General features: G+C 42.1%; 1 protein-coding gene across 9 annotated transcripts in view; it reads left to right on the plus strand.

Moving 5' to 3' along the window:
• AOPEP (aminopeptidase O (putative)) overlaps positions 1–14920 on the plus strand; it is a 347107-nt gene that overhangs the window by 261151 nt on the left and 71036 nt on the right. For all 9 annotated transcript variants that reach the window (XR_012374760.1, XM_073880702.1, XM_073880706.1 and 6 more), the window contains 2 exons: positions 9862–9924; positions 10335–10409. Coding sequence is in view for 8 of the 9 variants with exons in the window: in XM_073880702.1 (XP_073736803.1) it covers positions 9862–9924; positions 10335–10409 (138 nt within the window). In the remaining variant the exon portion in view is untranslated. The remainder of the gene's footprint in view (positions 1–9861; positions 9925–10334; positions 10410–14920) is intronic.

The raw sequence follows: 14920 nt of genomic DNA on the forward strand, positions 1-14920 counted from the left end.
TAGCACCTGTCATGTTGGTACCTTCAGAGAACAATGTAGAAATACCAAATTTCATTTCTGATATTCTTAGAACAGCGGGCTTATTGTTTTGAGTGCGATGGGACCGGAAACAGAATGATCTCCTTTATCATAAGGCATATGAGAAAGAGAACTTTTTCCTTATGGCCACCAGTCCTTTGGAAAGAGACAGGCATTTGCCTATAGTAGCTCAGCCATGCCGCTGTCACTATGGGCTCTATCAGAGGCGACACGGCTGTGTGGTGGTCAGGTGAGGCTTTTTATTATGATGTCACAACTCAGTTATTTGAGACCTTTGGAAGTTTACTTAGGTTCAAAATACCAGACAGGCTTTTGTTTCTGGGGGCAAAGAGGCAGGGAATTAGCATCTACTGGTCTACTTTGTGCCTCTTGGTTTATGCGCTGTCTCATTTCATCTTCAGCACCGCTCTGCGAAACAGATAGCATAATCTCCTTTTTATAGGCCCAGAAATGTTGTGTGACATGCTCAAGGTTACACAGCTTCTAGCTGGTAAGGACGGAGGGTGCCTAGGTCTAGGTTCTTAACTGTGTATTTCTCATTACATACGGCTTTGTACAGAGATGGTTAAACCACATTCATAGGAGAGCACTTAAAAACAACAACAGCAGCGTATTTAGTTGTGCATTGGCATGATTTCCAATGCCCTTGAACCTCAGAGAGCAAGGCAGTGAGATAAGAAAGGCTCAGATAGAAAGTAAAGCTAAAGTAGACGGCAGTATTTATGCTATAAATTGAAATCCATAATCATAAAACAGAAATGACCAGAAGATTGGTAGGTTTAAGAGAGTCTAACATACCTAATATTAATAAGAATATAAATTCACTGGGTAGATTCTCAAGGTTTATATATTAGGTGTTTATGATGAGTCTAATAAAGCTTTAATGTTCTTCTTGGTGGTTCTTTTTCATCTCTCATACTACTGAGCACAAAAGCCGTGTTGTATGCAGAATGGCTGGGTTTATCCCTAGTAGAGAGAAGTTATGTTTGGTATCTAAAGAACAATGAGAGTTTGCTGCTTGGCTGATCAATGCTGGATCAAGTTCACATTCCCCAGCTCCTACTCTCCCACCTACACACGCAGGGGGTGGAAGCAGAGCAAAAGGAGGGAGGACGGATCCTTTTTTCACCGAGAAAGAGATGTGAGCTTGGGCTTTCCTAATATGGACACAGCTGGGACTGTGTAGCATTAAACATTGATTTAATCCACTGCTGGAGGAAACATCCTACAAAAAGTAAAGAGATTAGCAACCAATTAATTCTGGCCCTTCTCGTTGTTGTCCTGGAATACCTCTTATATGGATCTAAACGTTTGGTGAACAAACATTCTGGAAAATAGCTCTTTCCCATATAGTATTTATATTTGGGACAGCCCTCCTCTGCCCCCCGCCCCGAAATTGTGATGGATTTTACTTCTGAGTAGAGGTGGGATGATTTAGGCCCATTGTACTTGTTTGCAAATTGTGACTTCATTGGGTTCTCTTGGAAGGCCAGATGACAGGCAAGCCAGTCTGAGTGCCAATGTTTTTAAAAATAGACATGCTGGAAAAAGAAAAAGAGACATGCTGGGGCCCCAGACTCCCAATGCATAGCTTCCCTTGAAGGCACCATGAAGCACAAGGCACTCCTTGTGCATATACTTACAGATAGCGTATCCATCCACCTTAGGGAATAACTAAAGGGACCTAGACATGAGTGTTTGCTTTTCAAGCTACTGAAATGTTAACATATATGTTTGCGCTTTTAAATAATTAGTAACTAATGTCTTTTGTAAGGCATTTTGCCAGAGTAGTTTTCCTATAGCATCATTGTAGTGTGTTTTTCTAAATAAGGAAGCCCATTTGGTTAGAGCATGGTGCCCAACACTAAGGAACATCAACCTGTGTGGAATAGTAGCTTTTGCATATAACAAAAGGTCTTTTCCATTGGTACACGCTGTCCCCTAATTGTAGCCAGCAGTCTTCCAAATGCAAAATATTTGTTTCCAGGGAATAGATGGCAGCCATTGACATGATTAGAACACTGTCTACAGGGGATGAGTGGGAAATAGCACCTCATATATATGTGGGGTTCCGGGTTCCCCGAAAGACAAGAATCTATGCTCTTTTCATTCCGGATCCAGAATTGTATTACCCATGAACCTGGAAAAAACTCTAAAAAGTCAAATATCCATTCATTCTTGCCTCCCTTCTGGTTAGTGTTGAGATGATCCACTTCTTTTTAATTCTTGTGTGTGTGTGTTTGTGTGTGTACTTAACTAATCTTGCCCAGAAGTTTATCCTTAAGTATAAGCAGTAGGAATTGCTACCCTGGGTCAGGCCAGCAGCCCATCCTGCCCAGCATTGTCTGCTGTTTACCCAGAGACTTAATGAAATAGAACTTAATAGATGGCTGTCCTCTGTGGCATTGACCTTGAAATTTAGATGTCTCCTAAACATCTGGAATTTCTTAATAGTAACTTGTTAGAGATGGGTCATCATTAAAATGATCTAAACCAGTGGTTCTCAACACTGGCAGCACAGTGGAATCACTGGGGGAGATGTGGGGTTGGGGAAGGCTTTAAAAAGGACTGATGCAGGGTCCCACTCTCAAGTTGTGAATTTCAGTGATGTGACATGCCACTTGGGCATTGGGATCTATAAACCCTCCTGGTGATTCTAATAAGCAGTCAGGGGTCCCTCTGATTTAACGCCACCCCTACATAACTTTGTATTTCACCTGTGAAACTCTTTAAGGTCAGAATATCCGTGAATGTTAAGCTCCTGTAAAGAATTGCAGTCATACAGATGTTGAAGGGGGTGTACAATGTCTGTTTTCTGAAATGGCTGTTGCAATAGACTTTTATGGTATGGGATAATATTTTATGGGCTGTGTTTTGATCTGAGGTTGATCTGATCCACATCATAAGCAACTATTTTAAAGTGAGACAGTCATGCTAGATGTTCCCTAAGCTCTCATGCTGGAGTAGAAAGAGTACTACATTTCCAGCCTGGAGATCTAAGGGCTACCCAATATTAAATCCTAAAGATATAAAAATTTGGGGCACCTGGCTGACTCAGTCAGTAGAGCGTGTGACTTTTGATCTTGGGTTCGAGCCCCATGATGGGTGTAGAGATTACTTAAAAATAATATATATATATAAAAGAGATACGAAAATTCCGAGACTCAGTTTCTTCATCCTGAAAATGGGACTATGTGAGAAACAAACAGTACAGTCTGTATGTGGAAGCACTTGGCAAAACCATTCAGTCCTTACAGAATTGGCTGCTCTGGTTCTTTCTTCCAGTTCTGAGGTTCCATGGTCTCTGGTACATGTAGCAGCTGGGTACTTTGTGTCTTAAGGTCACTTCCCTCCAGCTTCTAGTGATGTTGCATTGCTTCTAGAATTTGGTAAGTAACAACTGCCTCCCCTTATAAGCACATCACATGTGTCCCTTGATCTTCACAAGTCTCTAAGAAAGGAGGCTTAGAGAGGTCACACAACTAATAATATATGGCAGACCCTGGATTCCAACCCAACAGGCTATCTGTGTGCTCCTTATACTACACCAGGTTACTGCCTGGTCACATGAGTGTCCTGAAGACAGGGGTGGTGTCTATTCAGCTCTGTGTTCACAAAGTCTAGTGCTCTGTTTTGCAGTAGGCTCTCAATATGCTTGTTAAGTGACTAACCTGTCTCTATATCCAGTTTACATTCTTCTTCCCGAGGTCAAAACCTATTTCCTCTGGTTTCGATATCAAAAGAGGTAAAATACTCGGTTGGTTAACATTTTTATAGTAGTTCAGCACCATGTTTGTATAATAGTATATTTACTTTTATTTTGTTTTTTAACAGTTCTTATCCTTGAATTTTATAAGTAGAGTGTAATAGTACGTCCTTACCTTCCGTGCTTCACTTCTAAGTGTTTTTAAATGGAGAGAAATATTAGAACCGTCACATTTTACCAGAACCTCTTCCTCTCCCCAAAAAAGAAAAAGAAAGTTAAAGAAAGAAAAAATAAACTCAGAATATTTTATTTATTCATACTCTTCTTTGCCCAAAATGGAGTTAAGACAGCTTCTAAAGCAAAATAGAGCATGATAAAAATAAATTAAAATATAAAAAGCAAAGAAATGTGAAAATAATAGTAGCAAAATAAGATGGGGCCAGGAATTAAATTATCATACAATATGCACCCCTTGAAGTTCTTATGCTTGGTTTAATGTAGGGGCACAGAATTTTCTAGAAGAGGGAAAAGGAATCAATTTGCAGTGTTCATGAGGTAAAACAAACCAGGTGCCTGAGTCCAGCTATTCCTGATGTTGATACCAGGCTCCCTGTGGGTCCTCTCAGAAAATTACTATTTAATGTAATAAACAATCCTCTGAAAGTATCCTTACGGTAAACACTGGGATGGGTTTTATGGGGCTGTTTCTTATAATGCACCTCAATAAAGGTTGATGGCTTCTTACCAGAACATAATGCGATAAAAGGACTTTCACAGAGCACCAGTAAGACGTCGTCCTGGGCCAGCTGTATGGTGGTCTGCTCTAATCCAAGAGGATCTTAGTGCATCTAGGGTAGAGGTTCGGGCAATCAGAAAAATCTGTAAACCTCCTGACAGTTGATGTGTGTGTGGGAAGGGAGTAGGGGACTGTGCATGATTGTAGGTGTATTTTTTTCTAGGGAGCCAAAAGCTGATAGCTAATGCTTTATCAGATTCACAGAGGGGATCTAGAAATGGCAGAGCTGAGCATGTTCCCTCAGGCAAGCTCCGTACAAGTTTCTGAAGAACAGTGAGTCCAGGGTTATGATGACTGACAGGAAGAGGTTCTCTTAGCCAGCTCACTGCAGCACAAATGTGGGAAGGATTTCCTTTTTTGAAAACCATGCTTTATAAGGATTCCACTAAGAGGTCCATTTAGCAGGGCCAAAATCCTCTTGAGAAAGAAGAATTAGGCATTCATTCTAACACAGACACAAAATGGGCAATAATAGAAATGGTAATTTTTCTAAAATCAAAGATATCATTAAAGGAATGTTACGTTCTAAAAGGGTAGAGCAAAATTTAAAGACCTAGACATTTGACAACTTTGACGCTAATCAGGATTACTTCCTTGTTATTATTTGCAACTTAAACTAATCTTGATTTTATTTCCAGTTTTGTGTAGGTGCGTAACTTTTTCATTTACACTCAATATATGTTGGCTATAGAGCTCTTCTGAAACCTCTCTACGTTGTTTGGTATTAAAAGATCTTTCGACTTCTTATAGCGGATACTTTTTCCTCTCCTGAGCCCAAGTGAGTGTACTTTGCCATCTGAGGCTGTTTGGACTAATTAAAGGGCTCCCCTTGTCCGCCCTTTTGGCCTTCTAGGTGACTAGGAAGGCCTGCTGCTGCTTCTCATTCCTCTGGATTGTAGCTTATCATGAAGCAGAAGCACACATCCATATTAACAATATGAAATTGATATCACTACTGTATTCCAATGAAAGGAGTCATTTCCGGAGGAGAAGGGGGAGGAGGGGGAGGAGGAGGGACAGAAAAAGGTTTTCTCTCTAAAAGTAATCTGCAGCCACTAGATTAAGGAACGCTTTTATTCTAAAGCAATGGCATTTTCCTTAGCCTCTGAAATTGTCTTCAGCTATTACCAACTGCATTGACAAAGTTTCTTAAAACAACTTCCTTTCAAAACTTGCATCTCTACTAGACGAAACATTTTTTAAAACATACTTCAAATAGAAAACATCTGTTTTTAAAAGATAGCTTTAAAGTGCTTTCACCACTTTCTTAAAGATAGTTATTAGAGTATCCATCCCTGTCTACAGAATTCCAATTTTATTTATTTATTTATTTTTAAAGAGACAGCGGGACAGAGAAAGTGAGCGTGTGTGCAGGGAAGGGTGGGAGGGGCAGTGGGAGAAGAAGAGTTTGAGAATCTCAAGCAGGCTCCACACCCAGCACAGAGCCCAGCAGAGTGGGGGCAGAGGTTGGATCTCACGACCCTGAGGTCATGGCCTGAGCCTAAATCAAGAGTCAGACATTTAACCGACTGAGCCGTCCAGGCATCCCCAGAATTCCAATTTTTAAAAAAAGTACCCTTCCTCCAGTTTTTCCACACCCTACCTTTATTGGGGTCAGCCCATGAAGAAAGGGAGATTTAGATAGGCAAAAGGAGAAATGTGTTGAGGTTATATTGAACACAGTAAAAAAGAATTAATATTTTTCCAATAAAATGGGGCGCCTGGGTGGCTCAGTCGGTTAAGTGTCTGCCTTCGGCTCAGGTCATAAGCCTGGCTCCTAGGATCCAGCCCTGCATGGGGCTCCCTGCTCAGCGGGGAGCCTGCTCCTCTCTCTCCCTCTGCTGCTCCCCCTGCTTGTGTGCTCTTTCAATCTCTCTCTCAAATAAATAAAATCTTTAAAAAATATTTTTTTTCAATAATTTTGAAATGTGTTACTATTTCATTCTATATCAAACTCAGCTCCTAGCACTGCCCTATTTTTGGAATACAGTTTTCATGATTAATAGAAGAGGGAATTAAGAATCTTTATTTCTCATTTCTATTTTTATTTTTTTAAAAGGTCACTTTAAAAGCACCCCACAATGTAACTGATGTCCCATGGTCTCTTTCTTTAAAAAAAAAAAAAAAAAGCACAATTTTGTGCTTTTTACAAAATAAGGCATTTTAGTGGAGAAACAAACAGGAGTTAATTCGATCTTTATCTTGAGACTCTCCCCCTTGAAATTTCATATGCTGTTCATTCAGTCATTTGTTCCCATATCTTCCATTTGCTTACTTAACGTATTTATTTAGCATCTACTATGTGCCAGCAGTATTTTAACTGACTGGACAAAAATCAAGAACAAAAGAGACAGGATCTCTTTCTTCCTGGAGTTTAAAGTCCAGCTGGGAAGATAGACATTCAACAAATTAATAATAATTTAAAAAAGCTATAATAGAACTGTACAACACATAGTGAACCCTACATAAACCATGAGCTTTATTTAATAATGATGTATCAAATATTGGTTCCTGAATTGTAACAAACACACCACCCTAATGGAAGATATTAGTAATAGAGGAGGAAACTGTGTGTTATGTTGCCATATGGGAACTCTGTGTATTTTGCATAATTTTTTGTTATCTGCTCTAAAAAATAGTCTCAATTAAAAATAATTTTTAATAGCTCTAAAAGATAAGCAATTTAAAAGAAATAAACAGGATGCTATTAGAAGGAATAGTGGGGGTGACATAATTTGGAGTGGGGAGTAAGGAAAGACCTTTCTAGAGTTAAGGCCAAAGCTAGAGAATAAGTAGGAGCCAGCCAGGCAGAGAAGAGAAAGAAGTGCATTCTTGGTAAAGCAAAGTGGTATCATTTGAACTACCTTTCAAAATATTATTCTGGCTTCTTGGTGTAGGATGGATTGTGGTAGTGCGCATGAGGGTTTAAGAGTACAAAGGAAAGGAGTTAGGAGGAACTTAGAGTGGACCATAGCTTTAATTACCTACTCAGAGGAGCAGTGACAGTAGGATTCTTTCCTTTGCTCAGCTTATGCCAGAAACCATTAGGTTCTCCATGAGCTGCAGACTAGGAAGAAAGGAGACTGTCACTGGCAGCAAGACAGGGTTCCCAGGTCTCAATTCCTAAGATCTTTCTAGTGACTTAATGGGATTTTTAGCGTGAGGAACAATCGTCTGTGTGTGTGTGTGTGTGTGTGTGTGTGTATTTGAGACTACAGTCAGATGAGAATTACAATGGAAAACAAGACTTCCAAGTACTAACTATCCATCTGTAATAACAGATTTTCAAAGAAGTCTATATATGATTTAATTTTCAATAGTTTTCTATTCCCACTACTGGATTGTTGGAATTAATTTTATTTTTTGTTTCTTTTAAGGCTACATGTTAAAAAAACTGTTGATCAGTCAACAAAAAGGATACTTAAGGAAGGTCTATTTGGGGTGCTGTTTTAGTACATGAGTATTGAAAGGTTTTTTTTTATCAGAGTTCTTAGGGGTGGTGAATTCCGAAGGAAAAAAATTCTAGTGGGTAAAGGGAAGTGTCTACCAGTGATAGATTTCTACTGATACTGGAACTGTTATTAGTAGCGTGGAAGCTCAAATAGTTTGAGGTCTTATTTCCATTTGAAAGTAAGCAGCTCTGCAATTACATAATCCATTTCATCATTTGTAACCTTTACCTGCCTCTGTATGTGCACTGGAGATGTGCAAGGCATTAACTATTTTTATACATTTGTTTTGCAGCGGAGAAATTGTATATTATAGTTGTACGTTATATATAAGGAGATTCGATACCACTTCGAAAAATCTTTAGCAAATGAGCATGCATTTCATAGTACTTATCTAATAATGATAAAAAATGGCAAATATGCCTATCTAACTAGAGTTACAGTTATTTATTTTTTTGGTATTCATGGAAACACAAACACTTAATCCCCCATTTGAGCAGACCTGTTGTTTATTTTAGGACATATAAGTGCATCATCAATGTTATTTTAAGTAGTCCAGTTATGAATATGGGATGAAGGGATAAAATAAAGTTTTCCACTCTGATGTCTCCATTAAGAAGCTCCTCTTTGTGTAAAATACTCCGTGGCAAAGTTGCTCCTATTTAAAGTAGTGAGTTTGATCTTGGCTTTGATCTAAAGCTTTTGATCTTGAAAGAAGGATGGAGTAGCAATAAAGAGAGGGCAAGACAGATTTTCTTTAAAGAAATGCGATAAAGTTAAAGGGATGGTCAAGATCAACAAATACGAGTGCGACCCAACTGTTCTCCCCAAGCGTTCACCCCCTTTCTGGTTCAGCCAACTTCTGATACGGATGGGAAGAAAGCCTTTTGGGTGTCGGCGGAAAAATCTGGAGCATCGCAGGCTTTTACAAACCAAGTGGAAACTATCCCCCTAATTATGAAGACAGAATGTCTCCTTTTAAATTCTCCCCAGTCGCTGTGGGAGTCCGCGGGCAGGGCGCGTGCGGCGCCGACCGCGCTTACTGAGAGCGCACGGGCTCCGTCGAGGCGCGGGCGGTGCGCGGGGCTCGCCTTTTACGCGCTCCGGGTTTCTCCCCCGGGAGGTCACCTGCCACCGCCCCAGAGTCCGGAGGGGCCACTGAAAAACGTCTCCTTAATGGCGTCTAATCCATTCCCGGAAAAAAGCCCACTAGGAAAGTTCCTTTCCGCTCCGCGAAGGCCATCTGGACACTTAGGTTTCTGACCCGAGGAGCGAGTTCGGCTGGCCGCGGGGGTAGGGGTGGGGGGGCTTCTCAAGCTAAGCCCTTTCGCTTGCGGCCGGGCAGCGCTCCTGCTCGCACCGCGGCCGAGAAACCCTTTCGCGGGTCCCGACGGGTCCGCAGGGGATGGGGGCTGGAAAGGTAAGGCATGTGCGCTCAGGTCGGTCCGCGCGTGGGAGGGCGCGGGAACGCGGGCGGGGCGCGGGGAGACGAAGAAAAACGTTCGGAAAAAGAACAATAAAATAGCCGGCGCGCCGGCGGGGGCTGTGGCGGGGGCGACCTGCAGGGAGGACGGCGCGGCCGCCTATACCTTTAAGGCTGGCCCCGCCCCCGCCTCAGTGCCCGCCCTCCGCCCGCGCCGCCGCCCCGCCGCCCGCGCTGCGCCTTAGGTGTTGCGGGCCCCGCGCGCCCGCTGCTCTCCGGCGGGCCGGCGGAGGGCGGCGGGCGCTGGGCGTGGGCGGCGGGGCCCTCGCTCCCACCCTCACCTTCCGCGGGCGAGGTAGTGGGTCAGCGCGCCGAGTTGGTGGGGCGCCGGGGAGGGAGGCTGGGGCGGCTCCCGGGGTAAACTTGACTCTTTCCCCTTCCCCCGCAGCCGCTGCAGAGGGAGCGCCAGGCCGGGGCTGAGTGCGGGCTCGCGCGGCAAGTGAGCGCCGAGGTGAGTGCGGGAGGCGCGCTCCCCGCGCTCCCCTCCCTCCCCTCCCTCCTTCCCTCCGGGCGGTGGGTCGGGCGCTGCGGACTCCCCGCGCGCCGACGCGCGACGGCGGTGGGTAAGATGGCCCCGTTCGGGGGCTCCGGCGCGCACTGGCGCGCGGGTGGCCGACCGGGCCGGTGACCGGAGGGAGCGGCCCGGGCGAAGGTCAGGGCTTCAGCACGCCGTACACCCGCGCGTCTCTTGGGTCCCCGGCGCTGAGGCCGCCCGGCGGGCCCGGAGGTGCTTGGGGCTTCCCCAGGTGAAGCCCTGGAAGGCTGCGTCGCCAGGCCGTCGGTCGTTTCTGTCTCACGCAGAGGGATGGCCCTCACGACCCGTCGTCGTGTTTAAATCGCTCTGTGGTTTTTGAACTTCAGGTCGAGAAATGGATTCGAGTGAACCGGAGACCCCGAAAACGGAAACGAAGGGAGGCTGAAGAAGTGTTTGAAAAGGTAGGGTCCCCGAAAGAGCACTGGGTGGAGTTCTTGAGAAATCTCCCCCTACGCCCCTGAGGACTTGGTCGTAACAATAGAGTAGTAGTTTTTAAGTTTTAATTAAATGTACAGTAAGTCGTAAAATGATGTGGATGGTTGTACAGAAATATTGGTTGATAATCTCTGATAATCATGGACATAATATATTCTCAGGAAGTAAGAGAATGGCTCGCGATGGAGATATGTTTCATGCTCATTAAATAGAGCAATAGGACATAAGCGGGTTCCATTATTATATTAGACCCGTTAGTAGTAGTTATGCAGTTGTTAAGGTACCTCTAAAAAGGGGGGGGTGTTCTGAAATTGCCCACAATATCAGGTTTCTCTGTTTGGTTGTGATAGATACAGTAGCACGCTCGCTCGTTTAGCCTTTAGACTTTAAATTAGAGTAATCTTAAAAATGGAGGGAGATGAAAGAAGTGGATTTCTTTTGAAACACTAGGAGGCATTTTATTTACTGTAAAGCCAAATGAGAAATTTGTTTTTCTAAATTTAGAATTTCAGTATGTTACTTTGCAGAAGTTTGGACTACCTATTTTCCCCTGAAATTGTGTTAAATTAAAACTTGATTTGTCATTGTAATAAATAATTATGAAATAAGGTAAGTAGTATGTTGTTTCTGAATAATGTTTTACCAGTGTTACAGCAGATAGGATTTTTGTTGCGTTTACTTAATTACTGTACTGTTTCTTGATTCTTGATAGCACCAAGGGATTAAAATAGATGTGTGTTGTTTTTCTGCTGCTAGAATGTATGATGAATCACTCCTGATTCTGAAGCCAAATTCTTGCTGATAGCATTGCTGCCAACTTCTCTGATGTGTTGCCTTAGTATGGGCATTGCAGCGTCCGAGAATGTGCACAAAGCACATCATAATGAAGGTGATTCCAAAGTTTCAGAGTGCATGTAAGGATACCAAGGACAGCTTCTAAGAGAATTGGGAAAAGAACTGGCCTAGGATCCTGGTCATTTGTAGGGAGACAGTCAGTGAGGAGTGGTACTCCAGCCCTTACCTTTTTAAACAGTCATATCTGTCACTTGAGTTAAACAGTAATAGAAAAAGGTTTCATTTTGAATAGACTTGAGTTTTCTGACCATACCTCGGCATGCTATGGTAGGTTGTGTTTGTTTAACTTTCATGCTCCAGGTGTTTTAAAAAATGTCTGTGAGGTGATGAATGAGATCATAAAATGTCCAAAGAAGGAAGAAGTTTTATGGCTTGTTTAGCATTTCAAAAAAATATTTTCTAGCTATTATTTTTTAAGCCAAAAGATGATGACCCAAATGCACAGTATGTCAGGCATGAATGAAGAGAAGCCCTTACCTTTGTGGATTACTAGCTACCATCACCCCCAAAATCTGAACTTGAAGTAACCACATGTGTGACACCCATGATCTGACCACTGCCTTCTGAGAATGAGAAGGAGGGAACTGAGGATTTCACCTCCCAAGAAAATGGGGTTCTTCACTGAGCCTTTCTTCTCGATAGAGGCTTAGAGGTATTAGAGCTTATGAGCAGGGCGCACGTTTGACTTTTCTTAGAAAATGCGGGCAGCAGTTTTAAAGAGGACACAAATAAAGTAGGTTGGGACCAACAAGCTGAACTTCCTTTCAAGGACTGAAGCTCAAAGCTGACTAGCTTTGAGGGGGAGGTGGAGAGGGCCAGAAGTTGGGACATTTCAGAATTGGATCAGAGAATATTAATTATCAGTGTGTCTAATCTTTCTTCCTGGCTCTGCATGGCAGCCAAGCCCTTTGCCCACTATTTTGCCTCTGTTGCACCCAGGAAAGGGTTTGGAGCTCGCTGAGGCAAAGCATGCGGTATTTTCAAGGGCAGGGTGAGAGGGAGTGTAATCAGTGACCAAGGGTATTAGAACAAGTTCTGAAAGGCTCAGAAGCCACCCTGCAGCGGGTAGCCAAGGTGCCATACCCCGATTGCCCGAGTGTCTGTCCGAAATACAGAGTGAATTCTGTGTGGTAATGAGTATTTAAACCCAGGTCATGTGTTAACCTTTTGCTATGATTTGACCTGTTATTAGTAGGAACCTCAGTAGTTAACTCGCTGTTGAGTTTCATAAATGTTCTTAAATGTCTACCATGCCATAAGTAGAAGCAAATGAACCTAATTTTTCCTTTTTAACGCATCCACTATCTTTTTTTTTTTACAACATTGAAATAAAACCTATGGTATTTTCAGCTTTTATTCATTTTCTGTTACTGTAACGTAAGAAAATGAGTTTTAGTCATTTCTGGTAGGCATAATTTTAAGTCTGCCCATTGCCTTTATTTGCCTACTTTGTTTTGTTTGCCCCACTTCTCCCGCACGCTGCCCTTCCTCCATCCCCCCAGTCTCTGTTTATATCTTTCAGGCTCACGCAGGATTCAGCCCAGATGACTGAACTTGGTTAACTAGTCTGTGTTTAACTGTGGGAGGGTCGGGACATTTTTTTCTCCAGTATTTACTGACTTGTGGAAAGCAGAGTTGTCTGACCTGCCTGAGGAAGGAAAACAGCAGCAGTGCAAGGCCAGAGTCTGGAAGTGGGAACGGGCGAGGAATTATAGGTAGTGAATGTGATCTTACAGGAGATATTTATTTTCCCCCTTAAAGAAAATCTCGAAGGTGCTAAGTGGTCGGCACAGCCTGATCTATGGGTTGAGTTTTTCAGTGCACTCAGAAGGGGAAGCAAAACAAAACTTACCCCATTCTCAGCTATGGGTTAAAATAACGAATAATGAAATAAAGTAAACTGGGGTGAGTGAGAGGTACCACCCGGAGAAGTGATTTAAAATGTTCTCCTGGCCTTTTCCTGGCTCTTCTGCTTACTGTTCAAGTCCTCCCGCCCCACCAGGTAGCTGTGTGGTCTTACAGGTTTTAGCTCTCCTCTTCCTGAAGTTACATCGGTCTGCCTGACACATCTTTTGTCTTCTCTGACATTTACTTTCATTTTATTTTTCTCTTCACATCTTCACCCCCCTTCCACTGGTGCAACTCAACTCCTTCCTACTGGTTTCTGTTTCCTTCATTTCAAATGACAAAACTCACCTCTCTTTTGCCTCTGGTCCTCAGGTGTTTTCTTCTTCCATTCTGATAGTCTTTCTTCTTCAGTTATTTCACATTCCTTTCCTTTAGTTTGAGTAACTTGTGCAATAGAAAGGCAAGGAGAACATGAACAACCACACAAACAGCCGGGGGGAATGGATCGGCCTGCTCTTTGAGGGGTGATGAGACAGTGGTGGTGGCAGCAGCCAACTGTATGGTGTCTATTTTTAAAAATAATGTTAATAGATGTTGCTGAATGGCTGTTGGTTTTGGAAGAGGAACATAATTTTTTTTCTGCTTTTATCTCTAACCGATTCAAAGATAAATGCAAATTACCCATCACTTTCAAAGATGAAGGGATAATATACTTTTATAAATATACATGAAATACAGAGTTCTTAAATAGTTTTTTTAAGGGTTAGTAATACTATAGTATAGAACAATAAATAGTATATTGGGGATATGAATGAGGTAGGATTCCTTTAGAAGAAGAAAATGCCGGTTTTCAGATTCAAAAGAGATACCTGAAATCCTGCTTTATGCATATGTGATAATGTACAGAGAATAAATTTTAAGATACTCATTTCTGGTCATCAACAAGTATATATGATGATGTCACAACTATGCATTGGCAAACTTTCAAACACTGAAAAATCAGGAATACTAGGGTTGGCTATTATTATTAATAACCCATCCTTTACGTGTGATAGTTTCCAAGCTAGTGGTCTTGGCGAGAGTGAGTGTCTCGGCCTGTGTTACGGTGAGTCATAAGCAACAGTAGGTACAAACGGTTTCTAACAAAAGCACCCTTTAAGGTAACCTAATTGTTCTTTTCTGCCGGAACCTAAAAAACAATATTCTATAGCATGAAATTGTGAAAAATTTTATGAAGTTTTCCTTGAACTATGGAGCGAAACATACAAAGATTTAGAAAGATGGTTGTGAAATGTGAACTTTATATCGTATTTAATGGCCATTTTAGTTGAAGCCAAATGATAAATTCTGTTTTCTGAGTCTTTGAGAAAACAAACACGGGCACTATTTTCTTTGTGATAATATGCTTCTTAGATTCTGGAGCATTTTTTCTCACTTTTATTTCATTTGCCCTTTCCGTTCGTTTGATTCTGAACTGCAGTGATAATCTTGGTATGAGTAATAATTTACACATTTAAAAAATTGTGAATAAAACCCAATTTGGTTTATGAATTGCCCCATTTATTGTTCCTTTTTAAATTTTTATATGTTCTAAGAAAATGCTTTTATTACAATTCTTATATTGAAATATTCAACATGCTAAAGGTAGGTACAAATTTTAAACTATTTAACAAAGTGCTTTACTGCTGTTTGTCTTCTGTGACAGAGGTCTGTTTTATATTAAGTTTATGATTTCTGGAAAACTATTTAAGACTAATAAAAATTATCTGGCTCT

Source organism: Callorhinus ursinus, unplaced genomic scaffold (assembly GCF_003265705.2).
Source record: "Callorhinus ursinus isolate GAN/ISIS: 27379988/994484 unplaced genomic scaffold, GSC_fseal_2.0 scaffold39, whole genome shotgun sequence".
NCBI lineage: Eukaryota > Metazoa > Chordata > Mammalia > Carnivora > Otariidae > Callorhinus > Callorhinus ursinus.